We start from the raw sequence: 25102 nt of genomic DNA on the forward strand, positions 1-25102 counted from the left end.
CTCTTGAGAAACCTCTATGCAGGTCAGGAAGCAACAGTTAGAACTGGACATGGAACAACAGACTGGTTCCAAATAGGAAAAGGAGTACCTCAAGGCTGTATATTGTCACCCTGGTTATTTAACTTGTATGCAGAGTACATCATGAGAAATGCTGGGCTGCAAGAAGCACAAGCTGGAATCAAGATTGCCAGGAGGAATATCAATAACCTCAGATATGCAGATGACACCACCCTTATGGCAGAAAGTGAAGAGGAACTCAAAAGCCTCTTGATGAAAGTGAAAGAGGAGAGTGAAAAATTTGGCTTAAAGCTCAACATTCAGAAAATGAAGATCATGGTATCTGGTCCCATCACTTCATGGGAAATAGATGGGGAAACAGTGGAAACAGTGTCAGACTTTATTTTTTTGGGCTCCAAAATCACTGCAGATGGTGACTGGAGCCATGCTTACTCCTTGGAAGGAAAGTTATGACAAACCTAGATAGCATATTCAAAAGCAGAGATATTACTTTGCCAACAAAGGTCCATCTAGTCAAGGCTATGGTTTTTCCAGTGGTCATGTATGGATGTGAGCGTTGGACTGTGAAGAAAGCTAAGCACCAAAGAATTGATGCTTTTGAACTGTGGTGTTGGAGAAGACTCTTGAGAGTCCCTTGGACTGCAAGGAGATCCAACCAGTCCATTCTGAAGGAGATCAGTCCTGGGTGTTCTTTGGAAGGACTGATGCTGAACTTGAGACTCCAGTACTTTGGCCACCTCATGCGAAGAGTTGACTCATTGGAAAAGACTCTAATGCTGGGAGGGATTGGGGGCAGGAGGTGAAGGGGATGACAGAGGATGAGATGGCTGGATGGCATCACCGACTCGATAGACATGAGTTTGAGTGAACTCAGTGAGTTGGTGATAGACAGGGAGGCCTGGCGTGCTGCAATTCATGGGATCGCAATGAGTTGGACACGACTGAGCAACTGAACTGAACTGAAATATATATATATATATATATGAGTACTTTTCAAAAGTTATTTTGTACATACTTGCCTTTCTGCTTTATCTGGTATTCTCAAGGCTAGAGACTATGATTTTTTCAGCTGTATTACAAAGAACATAGCATATATAGGAAAGTAAATTCTAAAGAAATATTTATGGCTAGAGCTAATATATATATAATCTATGTGAAATATGATATAATATTGGTTATAGAAGATACAGGGTAGTATGCTATGTGCTGGGGCCTGTATTTTGGTTAGTTGTTCAGGGGTGTCTGAGTCTTTGCAACCCCATGGACTGTAGCCCACCACGCTCCTCTGTCCATGGGGATTCTTTAGGCAAGAATGCTGGAGTGGGTTGCCATGCCCTTCTCCAGGTTGCTGTGGCCTATGTCTTTCCAAATACAAAAGCACTATCTGCTTTGTGGTATGTAGGGTTGAAGACTCTTCATTTATAACTGGATGCTATAATAACAATTTACAAAAATGGATAGTCCTATGTATGCTATGGTCTTTTTAATACAGATGAATAAAGCATGCATGTGTGCATGATAAGCCACTTCAGTTGTGTCCAACCTTTTGTGATCCTATGGACTGGGGCCTGCCAGGCTCCTCTGTCTAAGGGATTCTCCAGGCAAGAATACTGGAATGGGCTGCTGTACCTTCTTCCAGGAGGTCTTCCCAACCCAGGGATTGAACCCACATCTCTTTACTTCCACTGTATTTTGGCAGGCCTGTTCTTTACCACTAGTGTCACCTGGGAAGCCCTGGAAGAAATCATGGTCTTAGATAATAATTTCTAAAAATCCCTAGGGAAAAACCCAATTCAACTAAACAGGCTTTTCTTCAAAGTACAAAGACTAAAGAAATGCAAAAGTAAATGTCATATAGTTTCCCATCCATCATTCCAGGAAAACCTTTAAGTGTCGATATCATTATCCACCTCTTAAGGACATGACAGGCATGCTTAGACAGTTGATAAATAAGGCAAAGCTGAGATATAAAGTAATACAATAGACAATAGGATGAAGAACTAATAAGGATCTTGGAAGCATAGTCTAAATTATAACACTTTTTTGAGAAATCTCATTCAATTCATTTGTTAATCCAATGTATTTCATTCTTCAGTGACACTAAAATCATCCTAATGAAGAAGGCACATATTCTCTGCAATTCAAGTTCTCTTTGTTCATATAAGAGCAAAATATTATGACTCCACTTCATGACTAGTTTCTAAGGTGAAGGTAGTTTTAAAAATCAATAAAAATGTGATGACATTCTCAATTTCAAGAGTTTTGTCCTTGATAATCTGACAAGTAATTTCATGTTCACAGATTCATATTTCTTGCATAGTGAGAAAATGTTTGGCATGGATCCCAAATGTTTTTTATTATATGCAAGAGAAAAGCAATTTATGTGCAGAGTTTTGTAACCATTTAGCTATTAACTTATACACAAAAAAGTGAAAATATGCTATCAAGTAATGGACTAAAAGAGCTTCACACCAGTTGCAACAGCTCTCAGTTTAGAAGGACAAGGAATCTCAGAGGATCTTGGTTCTTACTTTCTAAACCAGAACACCAGTTACTATTACATCCTGAGCTAGTCCACCATTTTGTCATTCATTTAGCTAAGGACTACCATTATTATCTAGTCTTACCCATGTGGCCTCTTCACGTGGATGCCTATGAGGATGTCAGAATTGTCCTAAGTCAAGGGAAAACCCAGGATTCATGCAGAACTATACTTTAATAGCAATGCCTCAGTTTGGAGATAAAACAGAAAGACCACAGAGAGGCAAATGTATGTAATAAGTTCAATCTCACTCTGCTTGCACATTCCTTTCAATACAGTTGTTTCCAAATGATTTATTTTGTTTCCCATACTGGCAAAACTCCATTTCATTGTATTTTCCAGTTTTTCCTAAATCACTTCAATTCTCTGCTCCTTGCAAATGCTTCTATTTTGCTCTTATATCCTGATTTCTTGTTACCTTCAATCTGACACAGTTGATTTCAAGCTCTAAGCTGCTGGTGAGTGAGAGCAGCACTCTGTTTCACTATTCCTAGTTAGCAGTGGTGTCCTGTGCCTGCCTCCCCAGAAGAAAGAAAGGTATGGAGACTCTCTACTGTATGGCTCTCTCTTGGCTGAAGAGTGGAGGCTTTCCCACACAGGTAAACCTCAATCTCATAGAAACAGAGGTACTCAAGAAGAAACAGAGGCCAAATTCTACTCAAATGTATTACCATAGAAAAAGAATAAGAAAAGATTGCATCCAATAATGTGGGCAAAATACTGACACTGCTGATGACTATGCATATCATCCTAGAAAAGGGTTTTAACCACTTTTTCTTTTTATTTATTAAATTTAATTAATTTTTAATTATTAATTCTATCAAAACAATGATAATAATTTCTAACTCATGAAGTTCCAGAAAGGATTAAATAAAATATTAGATGTGTTAACCATCATCTGATATTGAAGCCAAGAAAATTTGTAATTCTGACACCTAAGGGGAACATTTAAATCACTTTCAAATGGAATACTCTCAGTTTCAATGAGCACCAGGATAAATGAGCATCAAAAAAATCAATTAAAAAGAATCAACATCAGGCATATAGATTCATAGCCAATGCTCAGGAAAAAAAGTTTGAATATAAATGAATAATCCTCTCAAACTTTTCTTAAATAATAATAACCTAAAAAACAAGGCAGTCCCATCTTAGCTAAATAAGACACTGGCTACAAGAGCAATTATATCTATGACTTTCCTTGCCTTTCTCTCTTTCCTCCTTACCCTCTTAGAAGATCACTGTATAACTTAGCTGATTCTTCCTTAGATACTCAACTAGGTTTTCTCCAAAGTTTCCTTTAGCTCTTTTGTAAAAGCACCAAAAGTAAAAGTGTTATTTGCTCAATTATGTCTGACTCTTTGTGACCCCATAGACTGTAGCCTGCCAGAACCGTCTGTCCATGGAATTCTCCAGGCAAGAAAACTGGAGTAGGTAGCCATTCCCTTTCCAGGGGATCTCCCCAACCCCGGGATCAAACAAGGGTCTCCTGCATTGCAGGAGGATTCTTTATCGTCTGAGCCATCAGGGAAGCCCCCAAAACACCAAAATAAACTTTAAATGACTGAATCTTTATAACTCAAATGGCAAATCTGAGTACTTTCAAACAGAAGTGGGGAAACAACGGAGGTAAAGGAGTACAACACTTTTTATACTGATCTACTATAATCAAAATGGAAGGAATACAAGAGAAGAACAGGACAGAAAGTTTTGCTGTTGTGAATGCTGAAGCAGAGAATGGTTCCCTGATTGGTGGTATTCTAGAACTTTGCTACCCAATACACTACCAACTAGCTGCACGAAACAATTTAAATTTAAAGTAACTAAAGTTGCAATTAAGTTCCTCGTTTGCACTAGCCATATTTCACACGCCCAAAGGATTCACATGGCTAATGGCTACTGTGTTGAACAATAGAAATATAGGACATAATAGTCATTGAAAAAAAAATCTTTTGGACAGGGCGATCTTAAAGAGAACATTTTACCTTTTTTAGATAACTTCCCAAGTCTCATTTCTTATGACTTTAAAAATTCCCGAGGGCCTACTATGGGCAAAACATGGCAAAAAAAAAAAATACTGTGCATGACAAAATATGACACTTGTCCCCTTTAGAGATAGAGAAAGAAATAATATATAATATTAATATTATACAATAAGTCTTATGATTAAAATTATACCTAGATTGCTTCTGTAGAATAATCTCTAATTCAGATTGGTAGAGAACAGTGGTATGGAATCTTTTCCTAAAGAAGGTAAGGCCAGCTTGATGCTGAGGGATGGAGAGGAAATGGCTAGATACGAGGTAGAAAAAATGAGATGTTCTCAAGGAGAAAATGTCTAATAGCAAAGGAGAAACAGCATGGCACATTAAAAACCCATGTGCTTCCATATGTGAGAAGATAATAATAACAGGAACTGTAAATGAAAATACTTCGTTCTGCATTTTAAATTAAATAACTTTGACTTGCTTTTATGAGAAACAGAAAATCCTTGCCTGGAGAGAATGTAAGAAGACACAGAGCACCAACCTAGGGAAACCTATCAGCGTAAAAGGTGATATTATTCAATGAATTGGGACTATCCGAATTTCTAAATCACTGTCAAATCAGAATTTATATATTTATAAATATTTATGCTTAATTATCATACATTCCCAAGCTTTGAATTACTTAACCTTCGATTTACCTATCAGTCTCTTTTCACTAGATCAAGGATAATTGAGAACTGAATCCATATTAAGATGGAATGGGCCAATGAAGAAGTGTATTTTTCATTTATTAATTTGGCGACAAAATCTCAGTGTATTTGTAAAATTACAACGTTCTATTTTTGGCCATTTCCTCTCTTTTTCCCCCAACCTCCTCTTTTTCCAATATTAAGAAGTACAATCTATATAAAAAAGTACACAGTGAGAATTCCAGTAAAATCTTACATTGAATCAGAAAGGCAAGGGTATACCAAAACATTTTTCATCTGTACCATTCCTTCAAATGAAGTTACCTGGTAATCGTCCCCAACTCCAAAAAGGAAAGGCGTGGTACATTATAAGGCGCTCTGTTTAATCACATCAGCAGACACTCTATGACACCCCACCCTCTTTCTCTCTTTTACTTTCTATTTTTCTACAGATTTTTGTTTGCTTTTATACAGGAAAAGTAGCCTGTATAAAAGCCTGTAGCACTTGTGGGATGAATGAATGATTAAAAAAAAGAAAAGAAAACACACCACTTAGCATGATGGATTGCACAAATACAAGAAAGTCCACCTAAGTACCTCAGTAAAATGTTTTACTATCCTTAACCTGTATACTCCTTAGCTGCCTGGGAGGTGTGTACATGTAAGTTCTTACCATTTCATAACTGAGGTCTAAGGTCATGAGTGACCCAGTGGTGAAGTTAAAAAAAAAAAAAAGAGAGAGCCTATTTTAGATATTAGCTTCTCTCCTCTTACTCTATTACCAGGTACTTGAATCTGTGTATTTGTGTAGAATTTACTTCATCCTCCTTCATTTAAAAAGGATAATTCTATAAGAAAGGCAGTTTGCCATAGAAAAAAGTGCTTTGGATACAATTCAGGACTTGACTTTGGTTCTGTCTCCACCAGCTGTGAAACACTGGGAGGAGCAATTCAGATAAAGAATGCAAGGAATTACTTCCAATCCTCTTCTCCACACCAAAGGAAACATATACATTATGCAGAATTGAGGCATACTCAGAATCCACAGCTCTTAACTATTTCTCTGCTGACCACAATGACTCTCTTTCCAATGGCTTTGACCATTCAGAGTCACCTGCTTTTTTATGTGCCATGGAAGAGGTATAAGAGAAGTGGATAGCATGGCCCACAGATTTAAAGGGGAAGCCCATGCCACTCACCCACATGGGGTCACCCAGGTCCGAGTCCTGCATGCGAATACAGTCCATGCTAATCTCAATCTTGTTTGTTGCACCATTTTCTGATGGTTCATCCACAAAGTTCAAGTCAATGGGCTGAACTGAACAGATGGGTCTGCCATAAAGGAAAACAAAAGTGTGTTAGGTGTGGAGAGGGACTAACACACACTCATTCAGTTGGTAACAATGAGCTCTTTTTGCTTTAAAATTGGCAAAGCTCATTGGTTGGAGTCAGAAACCCTCAGCATGAAATCTGGCTCAAATACTTACCAGATGTGAAACCTCTGGCATTCCAAATCTAAGCTCCATTTGTAAAGTAAAAATCACTGCCCTCATCAAAGAATCACTAGGTGGAACACAGAATAGAAGGAACGAGTCAGAGATGTATACTAATTGTATGGGTCCCCAATACTCTGATATCGTTTCATCTTTCCCTTAATTTAGTTAGGTGTCCCAGCCTAATCTTAAGGAGATAATAATCCTTTTCCCAGCAAGGTATAATGAACAATAAAATTTAGTGTTTCACTTTCTCAGAGATTATTTACAGTAAAAGTATATGAGAGTCTTTAACCCAAAGGAATGAATTTGAGTATCAGAGAGTCATTGGGGAAGTTATTTTGGGTTAGGTAGGAGATTCATTCTAAAAACATGCCTTCATAAGCAGTACTTCGACTATCCACCACTACCTATTTATAACAGTTCACGTAAAACAGCTTTTTTGCTTATTTGATACTTACTGTTCCAGAAAATCCCAGATGTGCTGGAAAACCTCTGGACTGAGGAATTCACTTGTCTGTGTGCTCTGGGACATAGTGGATCGGTAATAACTTTCTTTCCAAGAGAAATGGGCTGGGGTTTCTACAAACCTTAAAAGGATAAAAATGAAACTAGGGTTACAGTTTCTGTATTAATGAGACAGAATATTAAAATTAAAACATAGTCAATCAAAAAGTGGAGTGAGTAAAGTTTCAAAAACATGCCGGTATACACAGCAAATTTTACGAGTTAAGCAACTGGTATCTCTTTAAGCAGTGGCAAGGATCCCATTTTGCCATTAAAATCAGGCAATCAAGACTTCTATCAAAGGTCTATTTCTTAACTAGAAAAATTACACTCTGCACCTCCACTATCCAAAATCTACATCCTGCAGATTTCAAAAAGAAAATAAACATTCCCTCACTAAGTCTGACAGTGAGTCTAACCTATTATTAAGCCCATTTCACAAATGTCTCAATTGATTATCTGCCCATTCAGCCTCCAGCAAGTAAAAAGAAAAATCAGAAAATAAAAATGAGTTTAGAAATCTTAAATTTTACCCTCAGCATAATTACCCGTCTCATAACTCCATCTTAGAATCAGGCCCAGGGACAATAAATTCAAACTTTTGAATTCAATTTTTTTTTTTTTTTTTATCACCAGTTACACATCTTAATGTATGCGTGGGTGGTTTTTAATTGGAGTGTAGAATTTTATGTCAGACCAAGGGATAAGCAAACATCTGAATATACTACAAATGAATGGTATTTCTATTTGCTTCATTTTCTTATAGGGTCCTCAAGTTTGCTTTTACTTAAAAAAAAAAAGAAAACTTGATCCTTATACATGTGAAGGAAAACATCAGCTTTCTCAGGTGATATAGTCTCCAAATCTGCATTCTATCTGCATATCTCACCTTAAATGTATGTGATTCATTGTGATTATCAGTAGACTAATTTTACTCCAGGATGAATTTAGCTAAGCTCTTAATCATTACTGTTAGTATAATAAAGAGTTAAAGAAATAGTAGGATAGTCAATCATTTTAAATTTGCAAATGAATGCTTTAAGTCTAGTTATATAGTAGAAGATAATAACATTAGTTGATGGTTTTCAAGCTTACAGAGAGGCACATTCATTTTCTAAAGTCAGATATACAGAGAACATCTATTATTTGTCAGGAAATTAATGGGCACTGGAAATAAAAGTAAATAAGACTGTTTCACCCACTAAAAGGTCCTGGTAAAGAAGTTAAAACAGGGGGAAAATCTCTAATAAATGTGATACAATGTGCATAACACTGTAAAAGTACAATGATGATATATACATCTCATCTGATAGATCAAGGAAAAAGCCTTAAATGATGAGAAGAAATTAGTCAGGCCAGATAAGGACTAAAGTTACAGAGTGAGCAGTGTGTGACGCTATTAGCCTAGTGTAAAAATTTGGGGCCGAGAATGCCAGGAGATAAAGGTGGAAAGCAACATGTTGTGACATGTTGTTTTAAAAGCTTAAATTCTTCTGGTGAATGTTGAAGAATTTTGTAAGATAGTTTTAAGCAAACTTTATATTTTGAAATAATTATAGTCACATACAGTTATAATAAAAAATAAAGAGCATATCCACGTACCAGTTACCCAATTTCCCCAATGAGGAGTAACATCTTACAAAACTGTCATATAATATCACAACTAGAATATTGACATTGATATGATCTTATTCAGAAATTCTAATATGATTGTACTTTCCTTTGTATCTATGTGTGTGTATTCATTTCTATACAATTTTTTTTTATCACATACGTAGGTTACTGTAGCTATCTCTACAGTATTAAAGGATTTGAAGCATGAGTTTGCCCCAGAATATGTCTTACATTGATAAATCTAAAAGTTGTATGGAGGAAGGATTTATAGCTTATCGGTTTATGGACAAAGTTATTTATGAGGTTGTTGTATAAGTCCAGATAAGACAGCAGGACGATAGAAGTGGGGGTGGAGAAGATGGGGACAATTTTAATAATTAATGAAAAGATCAAATCACATATTGTTTATATTACTGATGGAAGAATAAGGAATAGTAGAGGCAAAGATGACTTCAAGTTTCCAACCTTATTGAACTCAGTGGTTGATGATTCCATCAACTAAACCAATGAATACAGTTGGAATATCTGGCTTGGAAAGAAAGGAGAGATGATGAGTTCCATCTTAGCATGTTAAGTTTGAGGTACCAATGGGATATATTAAAAGTGTAGCACTCAGTTGAATAAACCTTATGGGAGAGAAACAGGCCAGAAGTTTAGAAACAGAAATCCTCATCATAGGGTGAAAATAATCCATGAGAACAGATGCAATAACATAGGCAGAGCAGGTACAAAGAGTAAGAAAGTTAACCTGATGGAGGTGGAAATAAGAGTGGACTATGAAAGTTTACAACGTTTTTCATGGGCCCATCCAGGAAATCTGTCTATAATTAGAAGAGCATCTGAAAATCCAATATCTTTACATCAATAGAGTACATTCATTTTCTTTATTTCTTTTGGGGAAAGGATCCAGACTTGGTTTATATACTCCCAACTAGTGAGTAGAAAGGAAGTGAAAGTTAATAAATCTAATACTGACTTAGAGTTAAGATTTTACCCACAGGTGACACTTTTGAATATGTTTATGTTCCTTCAAATAAGACAGAAGGAGAAGGAAGTGGAGAAAATAAAAACAATTCCTAAGCAGTGAAAAAAAATGGAGGTAAACAAATGTATGAATTATTTCAAACTCCAAAATGTACATGGACCCACAAGCACATCCCTAATATTCAAACACTTTAACACCATTATTGGTAACCTGACAGCCAGGTGAGTACTAGAAGGTAAACTCAGCAGCACGAAGTAGATTCTCAGTGATATTCAGTGTGTGACATTTAATATGAAAATTAGTACAAGTTTTTTCTTAAAGATGGCAGAAATGTAGCTATAGTTTCTAAGAGACTGACAGTTAACATAACCTAGATCTTAAATAACAGACAGTATGGGGCTGACTCAAAAAGAAGAAAGGAGCTTAGATGGAAGTTAGACACTGTCACTCCCCTCTGAAACAGAGAGAAAATATATCATTGACTCCATACTCACTTAGGATTTCTACTTCTTTTACTATTTCTACATGGAAGTTCTGGTTTCTCTCATGCTTAACTCTGATATTCTTTTGTTTCATATTTTCCCTTTAGTTTCTCTTTGATTTCTAAGAAGACCTTCCCTGTATCTCTGATGTTACAGCTAACCAGCTCCATCCTCTTGAAAATGCCCCTCAGTTATGTGAGCTTCAGTTTTCTTGAATGTTACATAAAGATCATCATCTCTACTCTGCTGCCTTTCAAAAGCCTGCCCAGACCTCAGTGCTCTCCAGCCCACAGCGGATTTCCTGGTTGCTTATTTGGAATAAAATTTTTCTTTAAATATTCTTGGCCTCTTGGTGCATCTCGCAAATGCTAGCTTTTTACTTGTGTAACGAATGACAAAGAATTTTAAATAACTGAAGGCTAAGCCTAGATCTCCATCTTTGCAGTCTGATAGTTCCTCGAGGTTAGAGTGGAATGAACACGGGTATTGGAGTGAGACAGACTTGGGTTCAAATCTCAGTTTTACTGCTGACATTCTATGAAGCCATGGCCATGCTACTTCATATTTTTGTACCATACATTTTTCAGCTATGCTTCCTTCACAGAGTGGTTGAAGGCCTTACTTGAAAGGTTTACCTATAGAAAATGTGTTATATGTTTTTGTTTACACAAGCAATGATTGTTATTTACATAATTAATACACTGATTCTATTAGATCAAATACTATATAATTTGTATCCAGGCAATACTTACTAAACTAAGCTACCTAAATAGTGTATTTGAAAGGTTTGTTAAAGCTGCAAAAGTGTCACATAGACGTATTGATAATTGCATTAAACTGGAATCATCCCTCATTTCAATTCAGTTCAAATCTCGCATTCTGTATCTATATCCTTGGACCAAAACAACGCCCCTATCACCTCTCACTTTCTTCTAGGTCACCTTTGTCTCAGGCTTGCAATATTAAATTGGGCAGCTTCCTCCCTCAGGGCCTCAAGCATCAAGAGGGCTTTATTTAAAATGATGAGGGTGGGGTGTGGTATAGACTGGTGGTTATCAAACCATTTCATGAAACCCTAGGTGCCTCAGTGTACTCACATATGTAAATAAATGGCCATATCACTAGATGTCCAGAAACATACCTGTCCTTAATACAATGAAGTTTGACTTTTGTCTGTTTTCCATGTATTAGGGCTCTGAGCAAGATTTCATTTGAAAAAAGGATTCTGTTTAAAAAAAAAAAAAAATCAATTGTCTAGGTGTAAGGATCTCCAGGGTCTCTCTTCTGCAAACCCAATATTGATTTCCATTTGTGAATAAACATGCAAAACATTTTTGAGAGAAAGGAAGGGAAGTGATCAGCTGGTATCAGAAGAATGAAGTAAGTCTTACCTATCTTCTAATGGTTTGCCTTTGGGTGAAATCTCTGTATTAATTCAGGGCTTGCCTGGTGGCTCAGTGATAAAGAATCTGCTTGCCAATAAATTCAGGGAACATGGGTTCAATCCCTGGGTGTTGATTGGCCTCAGGAGCAGTCCAAATCACAAAATTTCTTTTGTATTTTTAGTTCAGAAACATTCCCCTGCTTTCAGTTTACTCTGAAATAATAACATCATTATTAATTGTCATGCTTAATTTTAAGGATGCTGAAGAGCACCTTGATGTCTTTTAGTAAACTGCCTCTTTATTGAACCCAACAGTGCCCAAGAGCCCTGGAGGAGTAAATTTATTCAAATACTTGAGGTAAACTCACTTCCTGGAAGTCACCCGCATAATCTAAAGCAGGCCCATTAAGAACTTTTTTTGGGAAGGAAATATTTTCTTTTCAACTTCATGTTGAAAAATGACCAGTCTGTTCCTTCTCTTAAAGCCAAACCCATCTTCCAGCTTCACTTTTGACAAACAAAGCTTAAATGGGTAAGGGGAAAGAGTGGGAGAGATAATTTAGGAGTTTGGGATTAACATACATACATTACTACCTATAAAATAGATAACCACCAAGGACCTACTCTATAGCATGCCCAGCCCCCAAATTTTCTCATTAGAGTCAGTGTATCTAATGTCAATTCACCAGTTTTTAACTCTGAGGTGATCTTCCCTCTAAGTACTGAATCTTCTAAGACTCGTATTTTGTGCCCTTCTTTCAATCATAGGCATTTTCTGCCTTAATGGTAAGGTTTCTCTGATTTATAGAGAGAAATCTTTTCTTACACTCCCAGTTCCCACTGAACTTTCTTCTTACCTTCATTTCACTTGTCAGAATTCTCTTCTAACCTGCATATGACCATCAGTCTTTCCCAGACAGCATTTTTATCAGGTCACTTTTCCCTGACTCAGAATTTGCAGCCACTCATCTTTGTGCCCTAGACAAAATCTAATCAGCTCTGGCCCATCATTTTCTTTATTCTTTTGAGAAGACCCTCTTTTCTAAAATATTCAGCCAGCTGCATTCTACATCTTGCGTGTTTTCAGCCAAGAATCTTTTCAGATCATGATCTCTTATATTCCACTATCTTCCCACAAGCTTTATTGTTTACATTTACCAACATTCAGTAGAAAACTCAGCTCAGAAGGACTACTGCAATAGACTGAATGTTTGTGTCTATCCCAAAATCCATATGTTGAAACTTATTGGAGGTGAGGTCTTGGGAGGTAATTAGGTAATGATGGTAAAGTCCTCATGAATGAGATTAGTTCCCTCAAAAAGAGGCTCCACAGAGTTCTCTTGCCCCTTTCACTACGTGGTGAAGTTAGCAATCTATGAACAAGGACGTGAGACCTCATCAGACATCGAGCCTGCTGGTGCCTTGATCTTGGACTTACCAGATCCCAGAACTGTGAGAAATAAATTTCTGTTGTTGATAAGCCATTTGGTGGTATTTTGTTATAGCTGCTGGATGGGTTAAGCCAGTGACAATATTTTTTTGTGTGTTTGAGTTCATTTCCTCAATTTGGCACACTTCAAGTACTCTTTTCTTAGTTAATTCTTTTATAATTTACTCATGTTGAAATGGCATTGGCCCAACTAACAAGTAAGGAATTGGAAGTCAAGAACCACGTTATTAATTTCCTGGTTCTTTACAACACAGAGTTGTAGAACAACAATGACAACAAAAAAATTGGAAAGGGCTTTATTTCTCAGCATCTATACTTTCTATAAATGAGGACTCACAGGGGTTTTATTGATAGTCCCATATGAGTATAAAGGTCTAGAAGGACTGTGGGGAAATTGAATCAGAGGAATTTTCTTAATATTGAGGAATGCACTAGATTGAATTTAGACCAATAAATTCAATAAAATAATTCTATAAACTTCTATATATTTTTTTCAATCACTTATCTGCAACTGTATTATATATTTATTGGTCTATTGACATTTCTCCATCAGAATGCAAAGTTACTGGGAGCAACCATTGCTTTGTTTGCTTCTACATCCCCAGAACCTATTACAGCATCTGGAAATGTAGGCTTCCACTGCTTTCTGAAAATATCTCATTCCTATGAAACCTTTCATAAGGTTTCATAAGCAAAGAATATCCTTTCCTTTCTGAAAGTTCTTGTTATGCCACTTCGCCACTACTAAAGAACTATGTTAGTATTGGTTTTCATGGAAGAAATCTAAAAACTTTTTTTTTGCTTTTAAGAAAAAAGCCATAGGGACTTTCCTGGTGGTCCAGTGGCTAAAACTCCATGCTCCCAATGCCAGGGGCCCATGTTCAATCCCTGGTCAGGGAACTAGACCCTGTATGCTGCAACAAAGACCCAGAGTAGACAAATAAACTAACAAACAAAAATATTTTTAAGAAAATAAAAAAGTCATTGCCATACTGATATAGGTATTTTTGTACCCCTCGCCTACCACTTCCTCCAAATTTCTAATATTTCAATGTTGGTTATTGCCTTAGCTCTACTTAAGAGATGTGAGAAAATTATAGTTATGAATGAGTAAGAAACTTCCACATTATAGTCTCCCAAGACAGAAAATTGCATGACTATGTCTTTGTACCCCTACAAGTACCAGAATTCCTGACATAATAATATAGCATTTATAAACATTTGATGAATGAATGAATGGCCTTGGTTCATGCAAACTAGCATAGTTAGTATACAAATACAGATCAGATTGACTCTGAAGTCTTCACTCTTTATGACAAATCACAAAGATTTCTAAAGGAGGGAAGTGGATGTTTTGTAGCAATACAAGAGACAGAAAAAAATTCAAAACCAAGAATGGAAACAAAGAGACAACCAAGAATGGAAACAAAGAGACGGGTATATCCTCAGAAACGGGTATATCCTCAGAAGCCCCTGAGGACTTTGCTGTAATGATACAACCCAATGAATAAGGTTTTCAGTGGTAACTCTGAGTCATCAAGCATTTTCATGGCACACACTTTCTTGGTTTGGTGGTGGTCTGACTCTTATGACCCCATGAACTATAGCCTGCCAGGCTCCTCTGTCCATGGGATTCTCCTGGCAAGAATACTGGAGTGGGTTGCCATTTCCTTCTCCAGGGCACCTTCCCAACCCAGGAATCAAACCCAGGTCTCCTGCATTGCAAGCAGATTCTTTATCAACTGAGCTACGAGGGAAGCCCTACTCTTGGTTTAGAAGGACAGCAGAGTGTGTATGCCTTATTTTCAGAAATATCTACATTATGATATAAAAAGGAAAAAATGCTATTTAAACAGTTTATCTAAAAAACTTACCTACGTGGAATGACATATTTTCTAAGGGATCCTTGTTACATAAGTTTTTTTTTTTTTTTGCTAAATCATTATGGCCCTTTGTGGTTCCTGTCTGATCAGGATCACATCTTTTGTTAGATTCTAGTTTTTATTTAGTTTCCATTGAGTGGTTGGTTGATTGTTCGAGACAAGAACATTATTTATTTCAGTTTTTAGCTTTTGTGGCTTCACAGTATAGCAGAGTATCTGGTACAAGGGTTGGGTGGGGGCCAAGTCAATACTTATTGAAGTAAGTATTTGGAAAGTTGGAGTAAAAATAGCAGTGCCGATATCTAGAGCAGAAATAACAGTTAATATTTGATTGCGTCTATGGAGAAGGCAATGGCACCCCACTCCAGTACTCTTGCCTGGAAAATCCCATGGATGGAGGAGCCTGGAAGGCCGAAGTCCATGGGGTCGCTGAGGGTTGGACACAACTGAGCGACTTCACTTTCACTTTTGTGCATTGGAGAAGAAAATGGCAACCCACTCCAGTGTTCTTGCCTGGAGAATCCCAGGGAGGGGGAGCCTGGTGGGCTGCCGTCCATTGGGTCGCACAGAGCAGCAGCATGGGCAAGGTACTCTGCAACATACTTGGCATATATTAATCTTCATAATATCATGTAAATACCAATATTACCCCATTTTCCAGATAAGAAAACCGAAACCTAGTCATGCTTTTCCTCAAGATCACATGGTAACTGGGAAGATGGCAACTAAACAGGTCTTAAGGATTTGACTTCAGAGGCTCTATTCTGTTATTTACAAAGTCAGTCATTTTTGGAAAGTTATTCAGCCTCTCTGAGCCTCAATTTCTATATCTGTCACAGTGAAAAGAGAAGAGTACCTATCTCTTATAGAGAGGGAAAGCCTCGGATCCTGATTTTAGGAGGTTATTCCACTTCCCCAGCAAGGAGCAGTAAGTGTCAAACTTCACTGCTCTACAGGTCTGTATTTGGAAAATACAGAGTCCCTGTCCATACCTCCAAGAAATTCTAGTTCAGATAATCTGGAGTGAGGTCCAGGAACCTACACTTTAACAAAACTGCACATGAAAACACACAGCTTTGCAAATCTCCTGAAATCTATTCTGTTGCAGTAGTTATCAAAAATAGAGCACCTTGAGAAATCTGCATTTTCTCCAAATCTGTATCCTTAAATAGGTATTATCACAGTCTTATTCACTAGGATTTTTTTTTTTATCACTCAAGTAAAACAGTATGGTATAATAATTATAATTACTGTTATAGAACACATATCACATGTTAGGCATTGTTCTAAATGTTTTACAGATAGCAACGCTTATAATCTACCCAATTACCCATAATAAAGTGGACTATCATTATCCTCATTTTTAGAGATGAGGGAACTGAGGCACACAGACAACTAGTAAGTTCCCCAAAGATGCACACTTGATAAGAGAGGGCAGCAGGCTCTGCAGGCTGTGCTATTTACCATTACACTGTGAGGACTCTACCAGGACAGAGGTCAGAGCTCCAGCTTACAGGTGATTTTGGGCAAGTTTCTGACCCTCTATGGGATTTACAGTCCTCCTCTGTGAAGTGAGGAGGCTGACACTGATGATCTCTAAGGTCCTCTGGGTCCAAAATTACATTATTCATTCTACAGGAGGCTTTTGACCTTGTTATCTGACGGACCAAGGCCTTAGAAATTCTGACTGTAAAACACTCCCACTTCTAGAACTGTCCCATTATTATCTTTACTTTACCTGCCAATTCAAAAAAACTTCCTTCTGAGTAATCTGTCCTTTGCCATTCCTTCTTGCTGAGGAAACCAAATATTTTTCAGCCCAGAGCCTGTAGATCTGTCTTTACAGTTTCCTTCGAAACCCTAAAGCCTTTGCTTAATCAGGCTAGCAGAGTGCTTCCACCTGAGTCCCTTCAAACCTCATTACCCTCCCCAATAGGCCTCTAGCCTCTTGCTCTTTTTTTCCTCTCCTCTTGAGCAACGGCCCTCTTCTGGCCTAATTCACCCTCAGTAACATCTCTCCAAATTGTCCACCTTACCTCTCCACTTGTGTGCTGTTGGCCTATTCGAGGCTGAATCTTTCATCTTCTTTTAGTCTTGTATTTCTCAAACTTGGTTACACAATAGAAGACATGAGATGCTCAAAATATAGATGGATGGGCACTCCTGCAAACCAATTAAATCCAAATTCGGCAGAGTAGAACCTGGCCAGGAGTACTATTTAAAAATTCAAGAGTCCCACAAGAGCTGCTAACGGGAGGCATTGGTTAAGAACCATTGGCGTCTAGCTCCAGGGATTCTACAGTGGGGAAAATAAGCAAATCAGAATCACCTGGGCTGCTGGCTGACCCAGACTCCTAGAGAGGGAAGTCTGGACATGCAAAGCAAACAAGGGGACAGCCTACAGGAGATCTAGAGAAACTCCTTCAAGAAGCAAAGTTCTAGCTGAACCTCTAAAGCAAGATGGTTCACTCCGCTTTCCTGTCATCCATCTTCACAGAATAACCCAAAGCTCCTATTGCATCTTGCTCCAAGTTAGTATTTCTAATCATAAAGAACAATGCAGAGGAAAAAGCACTCAAGGGTAATATGCATATTCTTTTGTTGCTGTAGACTAACTGGCTGGGTAAGTTTGGGGGAAACCCCTTTTTCTTACAAGTCTTGATTTTCCCCCATATGTAAAGAGGAAGGTTATTGGATTACTAGATAATCACCCAGCTTCCTTCCTATTTTATTATTCTACTGTTTTAAGGCTCCAACCCTATTGTTCCTTGACTATTATACAACCAGGTCCAGTTTTGCTACATTCAGCTGACTTCGATACAGAGCTATTTCTGACCTTGGGGAAGACTGCCCATTGCAAGTCAACGACAGGGCTGCAAAGACTTTGTGCCTCAAATTCCCTCACTATGGAAAGAACCACTGCTGCCCCAACTGCAGTTCAGGCCTCCCCTCCAGAAAAGTTTTCCTTCTTGTGCTCTCTGATAGCATCCCCATCTGATAACAATCTCCTCCTTTGCTTCTGGGCCTCCCAATTCCTATAGGCAGCCTGCCTTCATGAATGTGACTTGGAGAGACCGCCTTGTCTATGGACAGGCCCTTTCTCTCCCCCTGCAGCTGCCCAGGCCTGCCTAGAAGGTGGTTACAGAGTGGTGGCAGTTTTGCCAGGTGAGCCTTGGATATTTGCTTGCTTTGTCTTAGTGTGAGAGGGCCAAGTCTATGAGGAGGTGCTGCAATGGTGAATATGAAGCAGAGAAGTGGTAGTTGGAGTCTCTCCCTTTCCTCTCCCTGCCTTCTTCCAGTCTTTAATGACGAGGTATACTATATAAAGGAGTTGAAGGGAGAATGGCCTCTGAGGCTGTCTATAGTGATATCCTTTCTGGGTACTGTGTATAAATATGTGTATTTTACAAATAATTGCAATAAACTTAAGCTAATAATGGTAATAAAAATCATACAGGTAATATTTTACTGGATTTAAAAAAAATAAAATCAGGAATGTTGATGGATTTTGACCTGGTTTTTAGTAGCCTAGATTTTCCTTCTTTGCCCTAATTCAGAAGTTCTTACTTCTGAATTTGGGAATGGAAGAAGGAAAAAAAGGAAGAACTAACTAATTTAGCATGGGTAGTTTGATCAATCTGCAAAATAAAGTGCTCTGAGTCAGAGGAGACAGTGTTAAAAATGAAAACTTTATAATTTGAGCTTGCTGGGGTAGGGGGATTTGGGATAGCAAAAAAGATGAATAAAGTGTAATATGTGAAAATGTGGGAAGAATAAAGAAGAAAGGAACTTGCCATTCAAGGTTATGGATTGTGTCTTCTTTAATATCCTTCTAGAGACAAAGAATAAATGAGAATTTTAAGAAATGAAATGAATAAAAATTCTTTTAAGTTCTACTTGATGACCCTGTGCTTCTTAAATGACATCCCACTTAGAGATCAAATCCAGGCTGGTCATAGACACAAATAAAAGAAATGAAAATTATATTAAAGGCATTTATCTAAATTTCAGGAAAGATTTCAAAAACAGTAAGAAAAGAAGAGGCCATAATTCCATAGAAAAAGACTCTCAAAGGAAATTTTACTTAAGAAAAATGGAAGGGTTTCATCTACAAAAGAGGTCTATAAACTACTATCTACAAATCTACCATTTCCTGTTTCTGTAAATGAAGGTTTTGGAGCAGAGCCCTGTTTAGGTGCAATATATGGACAATGTCACACCACTCTGCCAGAGCTGAGAAGTTATGACAGAGGCTGTGGGGCCTGCAAGGCTGCCAATATTTACTATTTGACCTTTTACAGGAAAATTTTGCTGACCCAGACCTACAAAATAAAATTTTAACTGCATAATCCTCAATATTTCAAGTTATAAAGGGGAGATGGGGTAAGTGCGTATCAGATAGAATGTTTATAAAAATGATATGAGGACATAACAGGATTTCAGATAAATTAGACTTGAAAGAGCACCCATGAAGCGTGAAGTACGGGCATGTAACCAAAGGAGGACAGGTGAGCCTGATGGGGGCTGTACACACAGATTAGGAAACTGAGGACTCAGAATAAGCCAACTGCCCTCCTCCAGCCCAAAAAAGCTACAGATATGTTTTAAATTAGGTGATAAGCACAAATTAAAAAAAAAATTATTACCAGGAGGAGTACAGTTTCTCTAGGTACAAGTCCCCTCGCTGCCACCAAACCAATTCAGAAAACTTTTATTTATTTATTTTTTCAATAACCAGTTTTTGAAATATAATTAAATTACAATTTTGTGTTAGTTTCTAGTGTACAACAAAGTGATTCAGCCATATACATATATATATGTATTATTTTTCTGATTCTTTTCCACTATGGGTTATTATAAGACATTTAATTAGTTTTCTGTGCTATACAGTAAGTCCCTATTTATTTTATACATATTAGTGTGTATAAGTTAGTCATCAAAACACTATTTTCTGGACTGGTTTTTCCCTTTTGCACCTACAGGTTTTGCCTTTGCCACTATTTTTTTCTTGCCCATCCTCTTCAATTCTAGCAATTGAGAAATCTTCCTTTTCTCATTCAGTCACATCTATGGCTGAGAGACTGGAGAAAGCAATGGCACCCCACTCCAGTACTCTTGCCTGGAAAATCCCATGGACGGAGGAGCCTTGTAGGCTGCAGTCCATGGGGTCGAAAAAAGTCGGACACGACTGAATGACTTCACTTTCACTTTTCACTTTCATGCATTGGAGAAGGAAATGGCAACCCACTCCAGTGTTCTTGCCTGGAGAATCCCAGGGATGGGGGAGCCTGGTGGGCTGCCGTCTATGGGGTCGCACAGAGTCGGACACGACTGAAGCGACTTAGCAGCAGCAGCATGGCTGAAAGACATCCAAGTTCTTCATAAGGAACATTTAAATAAGAGATATTTGTTTATCTAAATCCTTCCCATATTTCTGTTTATGTTAAATATGCCTCTTTCATAGCTGTCTGCAACAGGTGCTTTTTCCCCCTTTCTGATAAGAAATTCAAGGTAAATTTCAAAAGTATTTCCACATTCAGTCTCACATTCATAGATTCTCTGTCCCCATGGAAAGCCAAATCACTCTTCGTTGGCTGATTTCAAAATGGTATGTTTCTTTAACCATGTGATTATTTTCTCTAGTAGATTTCTAAATAATACAGCAAGGATCTTTTACGCAGCCTGTTTAATGTCATTTATGCGGTATTCTCAGGTTTTTTTTCCCTGTAAACATTTTGTTCCAAATAAACATAAGATCACTCTTATTCCAGGAGTTTGTGTTTTCTTCAACCATGGCTTTGTGGTCGCTGCAAAGTTGTCTCTGGTTATTTCTTCCAGACACTTGGAAATCAATGTTTTTGAAGTCCATTTCTAGATCTGCTTATGACAGCTCCTTGTAGTTTATTCTCTTATAAATTAGCACTTTCTTTTATTCTAACATGCATAACCTACCATCTAATTATCCCCTTGTGTTTTTAATCTGCATTTAACGATTTTTGATTTTAGCTTCCTGGAGCCTGAGGGGAAAAGCAGACATAAAGAGTGTTCTCCTTTTCTACATTAATACATTTTTTAATTTGTTCCCTTGCATATAATGTATTCATTTCTTTCTACTAATTCTATGTCTTCCCTTTCCAAACTTAAGGTGGAGACTGACTTTTGGAAAGAGAAAACTTTCTCTTTGGAAAGGAAAGGACATTCAGTCGTGTCCCACTTTTTGCAATCCCATGGACTGTAACCTGCCCAGCTTCTCTGTCCATGGAATTCTCCAGGCAAAGAGTACTGGGGTGGGTTGCCATTTCCTTCTCCAGATGATCTTCCATATTCAGGGACTTAACACAGGTCTCCTGCATTGCAGGCAGATTCTTTACCAACTGAGCCACAGATTGGAGGCTGGATCTAATTTTAAGTTAACAGGAAAACAAAACAGAAAAAATTACTCTAAAGAAAGGGACTTATCCAGCGCAGAATATTTATCCTCAGACCTAATTCCCAAATTTTATGGAAACAATAAAGACTTTAGGAATTGGACAATCATGATTACTTTTGATTAATGAGATCAACCTCATTTAAACAGTATATTTGTCAGCCTGGCTTCAGATATTCTCTGTGACCTGCAGGCTTGTGAGGTCATGTTGTTAGTGTACTGAGCTTGCTGCTAAGCTGCTAAGTCGCTTCAGTCGTGTCTGACCCTGTGCGACCCCATAGATGGCAGCCCACCAGGCTCCCCCATCCCTGGGATTCTCCAGGCAAGAACACTGGAGTGGGTTGCCATTTCCTTCTCCAATGCATGAAAATGAAAAGTGAAAGTGAAGTCGCTCAGTCGTGTCCGACTCTTAGCGACCCCATGGACTGCAGCCCACCAGGCTCCTCCATCCATGGTATTCTCCAGGCTTAGGAAAATTTAAATTCAGCTTATTTGTGTTTAAAAAGCTATAGCTACAGTTATATGAAAGCAGTGTATCTGTTTCCATTTCTTATTTCATCCAAATCCTTTTAGAAGCAGTAAACTGTTATCTCTACTTATGAACTCCACATCTTTGTTTTCAAAAACTTTATTCATTTATTTATTTTTGAAAGTTATTACCTTGGTCACAAGTATTACAATGACACTCTGTCTCAAATGAATACATGATTTGATCCATGTGAAAGATAATACTTAATGCATCTTTGTTATGAGATTATCTATAATTGGCCCACATAATAGTAGGTATTTGTGTATTAGGAAGGTTATTGAATAGTAGTAATAATTATTGAATTTCACAGATGCTGAAATATGGAAGTAGCTTTAATGCAGAAAACATTATGTGTGTATGTCCACATTTCTTGATTTGGTGCATGTGTACAGTTATATTTCAGAGGTTATTATGATCTATGGTTTAAAATAGAGCTAATGATACTTGGAGATTCTTACAACTCTTTCTGGGAGGAAACAAGTGGAATGGTAGGTAGATGGAGAGAATAAAAACTGCAAAAAAAAAAAAATAGATTTGTGTCACAATGGGAAAAGAATGTTAATATGATCACTGTTATTTTTGGGGGGTCATTTTCAAAGGTTCACCTGCAAAATTCAAGTTATCATAACATTACTCAGTCTAGTCACAATAAGAGTCATAGATTTCTTGCATCTCCAGTGTTTAATGATATTAAAGTGAAAAAGTTCCTTTTCTTTTTTATTTATTTTTTAATTGAAAGATAATTGCTTTACAGAATTTTGTTGTTTTCTGTCAAACCTCAACATAAATCAGCCATAGGTATTAAAATTCAAAATAATTGAGGAAGGACATAAAATGTTCAAATGATCACATTGTTTCCACAATGTGTCCAAAGTCCAGTGACTGAGAATTTGAGAAAACTTTTAGGATGTAAACTCATTACAACAAAATGTTCATGGCAGCACTATTTACAATAGACAAGACACGGAAGCAACCTAAATGTCCACTGACAGATGAATGGATAAAGATGTGGTTATACATACAGTGGAATATTACTCAGCCATTAAAAAGATGAAATAATGCCATTTGCAGCAACATGGATGAACCTAGAGATTAATATACTGTGAAGTCAGTCAGACAGACATATTATATTGCTTATATGTGGAATTTAAAAAATAATACAAATGAACTTATACACAAAACAGAACTAGACCTACAGATATAGAAAACAAACTTATGGTTACCAACAGGGAAAAGGATAGGAGGATAAAATAGGAGTTTGGGATTAACATACACATACTACTATATATAAAATAGTTAACCAACAAGAACCGTCTGTACAGTTCAGGGAACTATGCTCAATGATTTGTAATAACCTATATCTTGTAATAACCTATATTTTGTAATACATATAATAATGTATACCTGAATCACTTTGCTATACATCTGAAACTAACACAACATTGTAAATCAATTATACTTCAATAATAAAATAAAAGTGGCAAAATCTATATTCATGAAAGGGAGCATTATACATAAAAAGGAGCTATCCAATACAATTAAAGATACAGAACCTAAAGTTCCATAGGTCCATAACAGGAGCCTGGAACACTAGTAGGAACAGGAATTTGGGAATTCTGGTTTTGCCACAATACAGATGGTTGACCTTGAACAAGTTACGTATGCTTCCTAAACTTCAGTTTTCTTATTTGGAGAACAGAGATACAAACACATGATGTGTTAGGTTGCTACAAGAGTAAAGTGTTTAGTACAGTACTTGGAAGGCACTCAATAAAAGGGAGGTAATGGTTATCCCTGTTGTAAACTGTGGTCTAAAGTTAAACCCTCATCCCCCTGGGAGTGATGAATCACAGGGGTTATACTGAGGGGTGTGATTCAGTTCCCAGGAGCCTCAGTATTCATAGAGGCACTGAGTTATTTCTCAGACAACTTTATGGTCTCTTGATTTTTTTTAACAAAAGAAAAACAAACAAATCAAATTGTTGCATAGAAACTTATACAGTAATAAATCTTTACTATTCTGCATTAGGGTTCATTGTGGTTTAGGTGCAGAACCCAAATTCTTCACATGGCTAACTGTTCTAATTTTTAGCACCAGATTTATATACCATAGTGGCTGGACTGCAAACCACCAGAGAGATGGTGTCAGACTCAGTACTTATGACCTTATTAAGGGTATAAAGTCATTTACCATAAATGGCAGTAGGAAACTGTAACAACTGTCTGCTGACTTACCTAGTAGGTCTTTGTTGATCAAGACATATTCTCCAGAAGAATTAAAGTAACACATTTGTAGGTAGGTCAAATGTATCTTCCCTGAGAACTTCGTCTTTTAGCTGACCAGAACATACCTTACCTGATTTTTTTTTTAGAGTAAAAGCTAACTACAGTGAAAAATAAATGCCATAATTTCAAAACAAATGACATAGTCAAAGTTTACTTCTCATTATACAATGGCACCCCACTCCAGTACTCTTGTCTGGAAAATCCCATGGATGGAGGAGCCTGGTGGGCTACAGTCCATGGGGTCGCTAAGAGTCGGACACGACTGAGCGACTTCACTTTCACTTTTCACTTTCATGCATTGGAGAAGGAAATGGCAACCCACTCCAGTGTTCTTGCCTGGAGAATCCCAGGGATGGGGGAGCCTGGTGGGCTGCCGTCTCTGGGGTCGCACAGAGTCGGACACGACTGAAGTGACTTAGCAGCAGCATACCATCATAGGAGGATATTTCCTTTGGGGTAACTCTTTCCTACACCTGGGTGCAGCTTTCCTACAACTTCTAGATAGAGATTTTGAATTCTTCCATCTCATCTATGGCTCAAAAATTTTCCTCTGAGCCTAATCTATCCAGCCTGGAAGTGAAGAGAGGAGGAGAGAGGAGATAATGGGAAGGGAGGGAGAGGAGGGGAAGGGAAGGTTAGAGAGCAAGCAAAAGAAGATCCCATTTCCTGGTGGTTCAGTTGGTAAAGAATCTGCAATGCAGGAGACTCCGGTTCAATCTTAACCCCCTGGAGAAGGGAATGGCAACTCACTCCAGTATTTTTGCCTGGAGAACTCCATGGACAGAGGAGCCTGGAGGGCTACAGTCCATGGGGCTGCAAAGAGGTGGC

The 25102-nt window shown here is 37.7% G+C and overlaps 1 protein-coding gene across 6 annotated transcripts in view; it reads right to left on the reverse strand.

Annotated features, from left to right (window-relative positions):
- The window catches only part of TP63 (tumor protein p63), a 273034-nt gene that overhangs the window by 156685 nt on the left and 91247 nt on the right, over positions 1-25102 (reverse strand). For 5 of the 6 annotated variants that reach the window (XM_010850706.1, XM_010850705.1, XM_010850704.1 and 2 more), the window contains exons 2-3: positions 7189-7317; positions 6434-6566 (exon numbers count right to left, since the gene is read on the reverse strand). In XM_010850706.1, the coding sequence (XP_010849008.1) occupies positions 6434-6566; positions 7189-7317 (262 nt within the window). Of the gene's footprint in view, positions 1-6433; positions 6567-6721; positions 6798-7188; positions 7318-25102 lie in introns of those variants that run through there. The other variant, XM_010850708.1, reaches the window with a different exon arrangement.

The sequence above is a fragment of the Bison bison genome, unplaced genomic scaffold, assembly GCF_000754665.1.
Source record: "Bison bison bison isolate TAMUID 2011002044 unplaced genomic scaffold, Bison_UMD1.0 scf7180017864294, whole genome shotgun sequence".
NCBI lineage: Eukaryota > Metazoa > Chordata > Mammalia > Artiodactyla > Bovidae > Bison > Bison bison.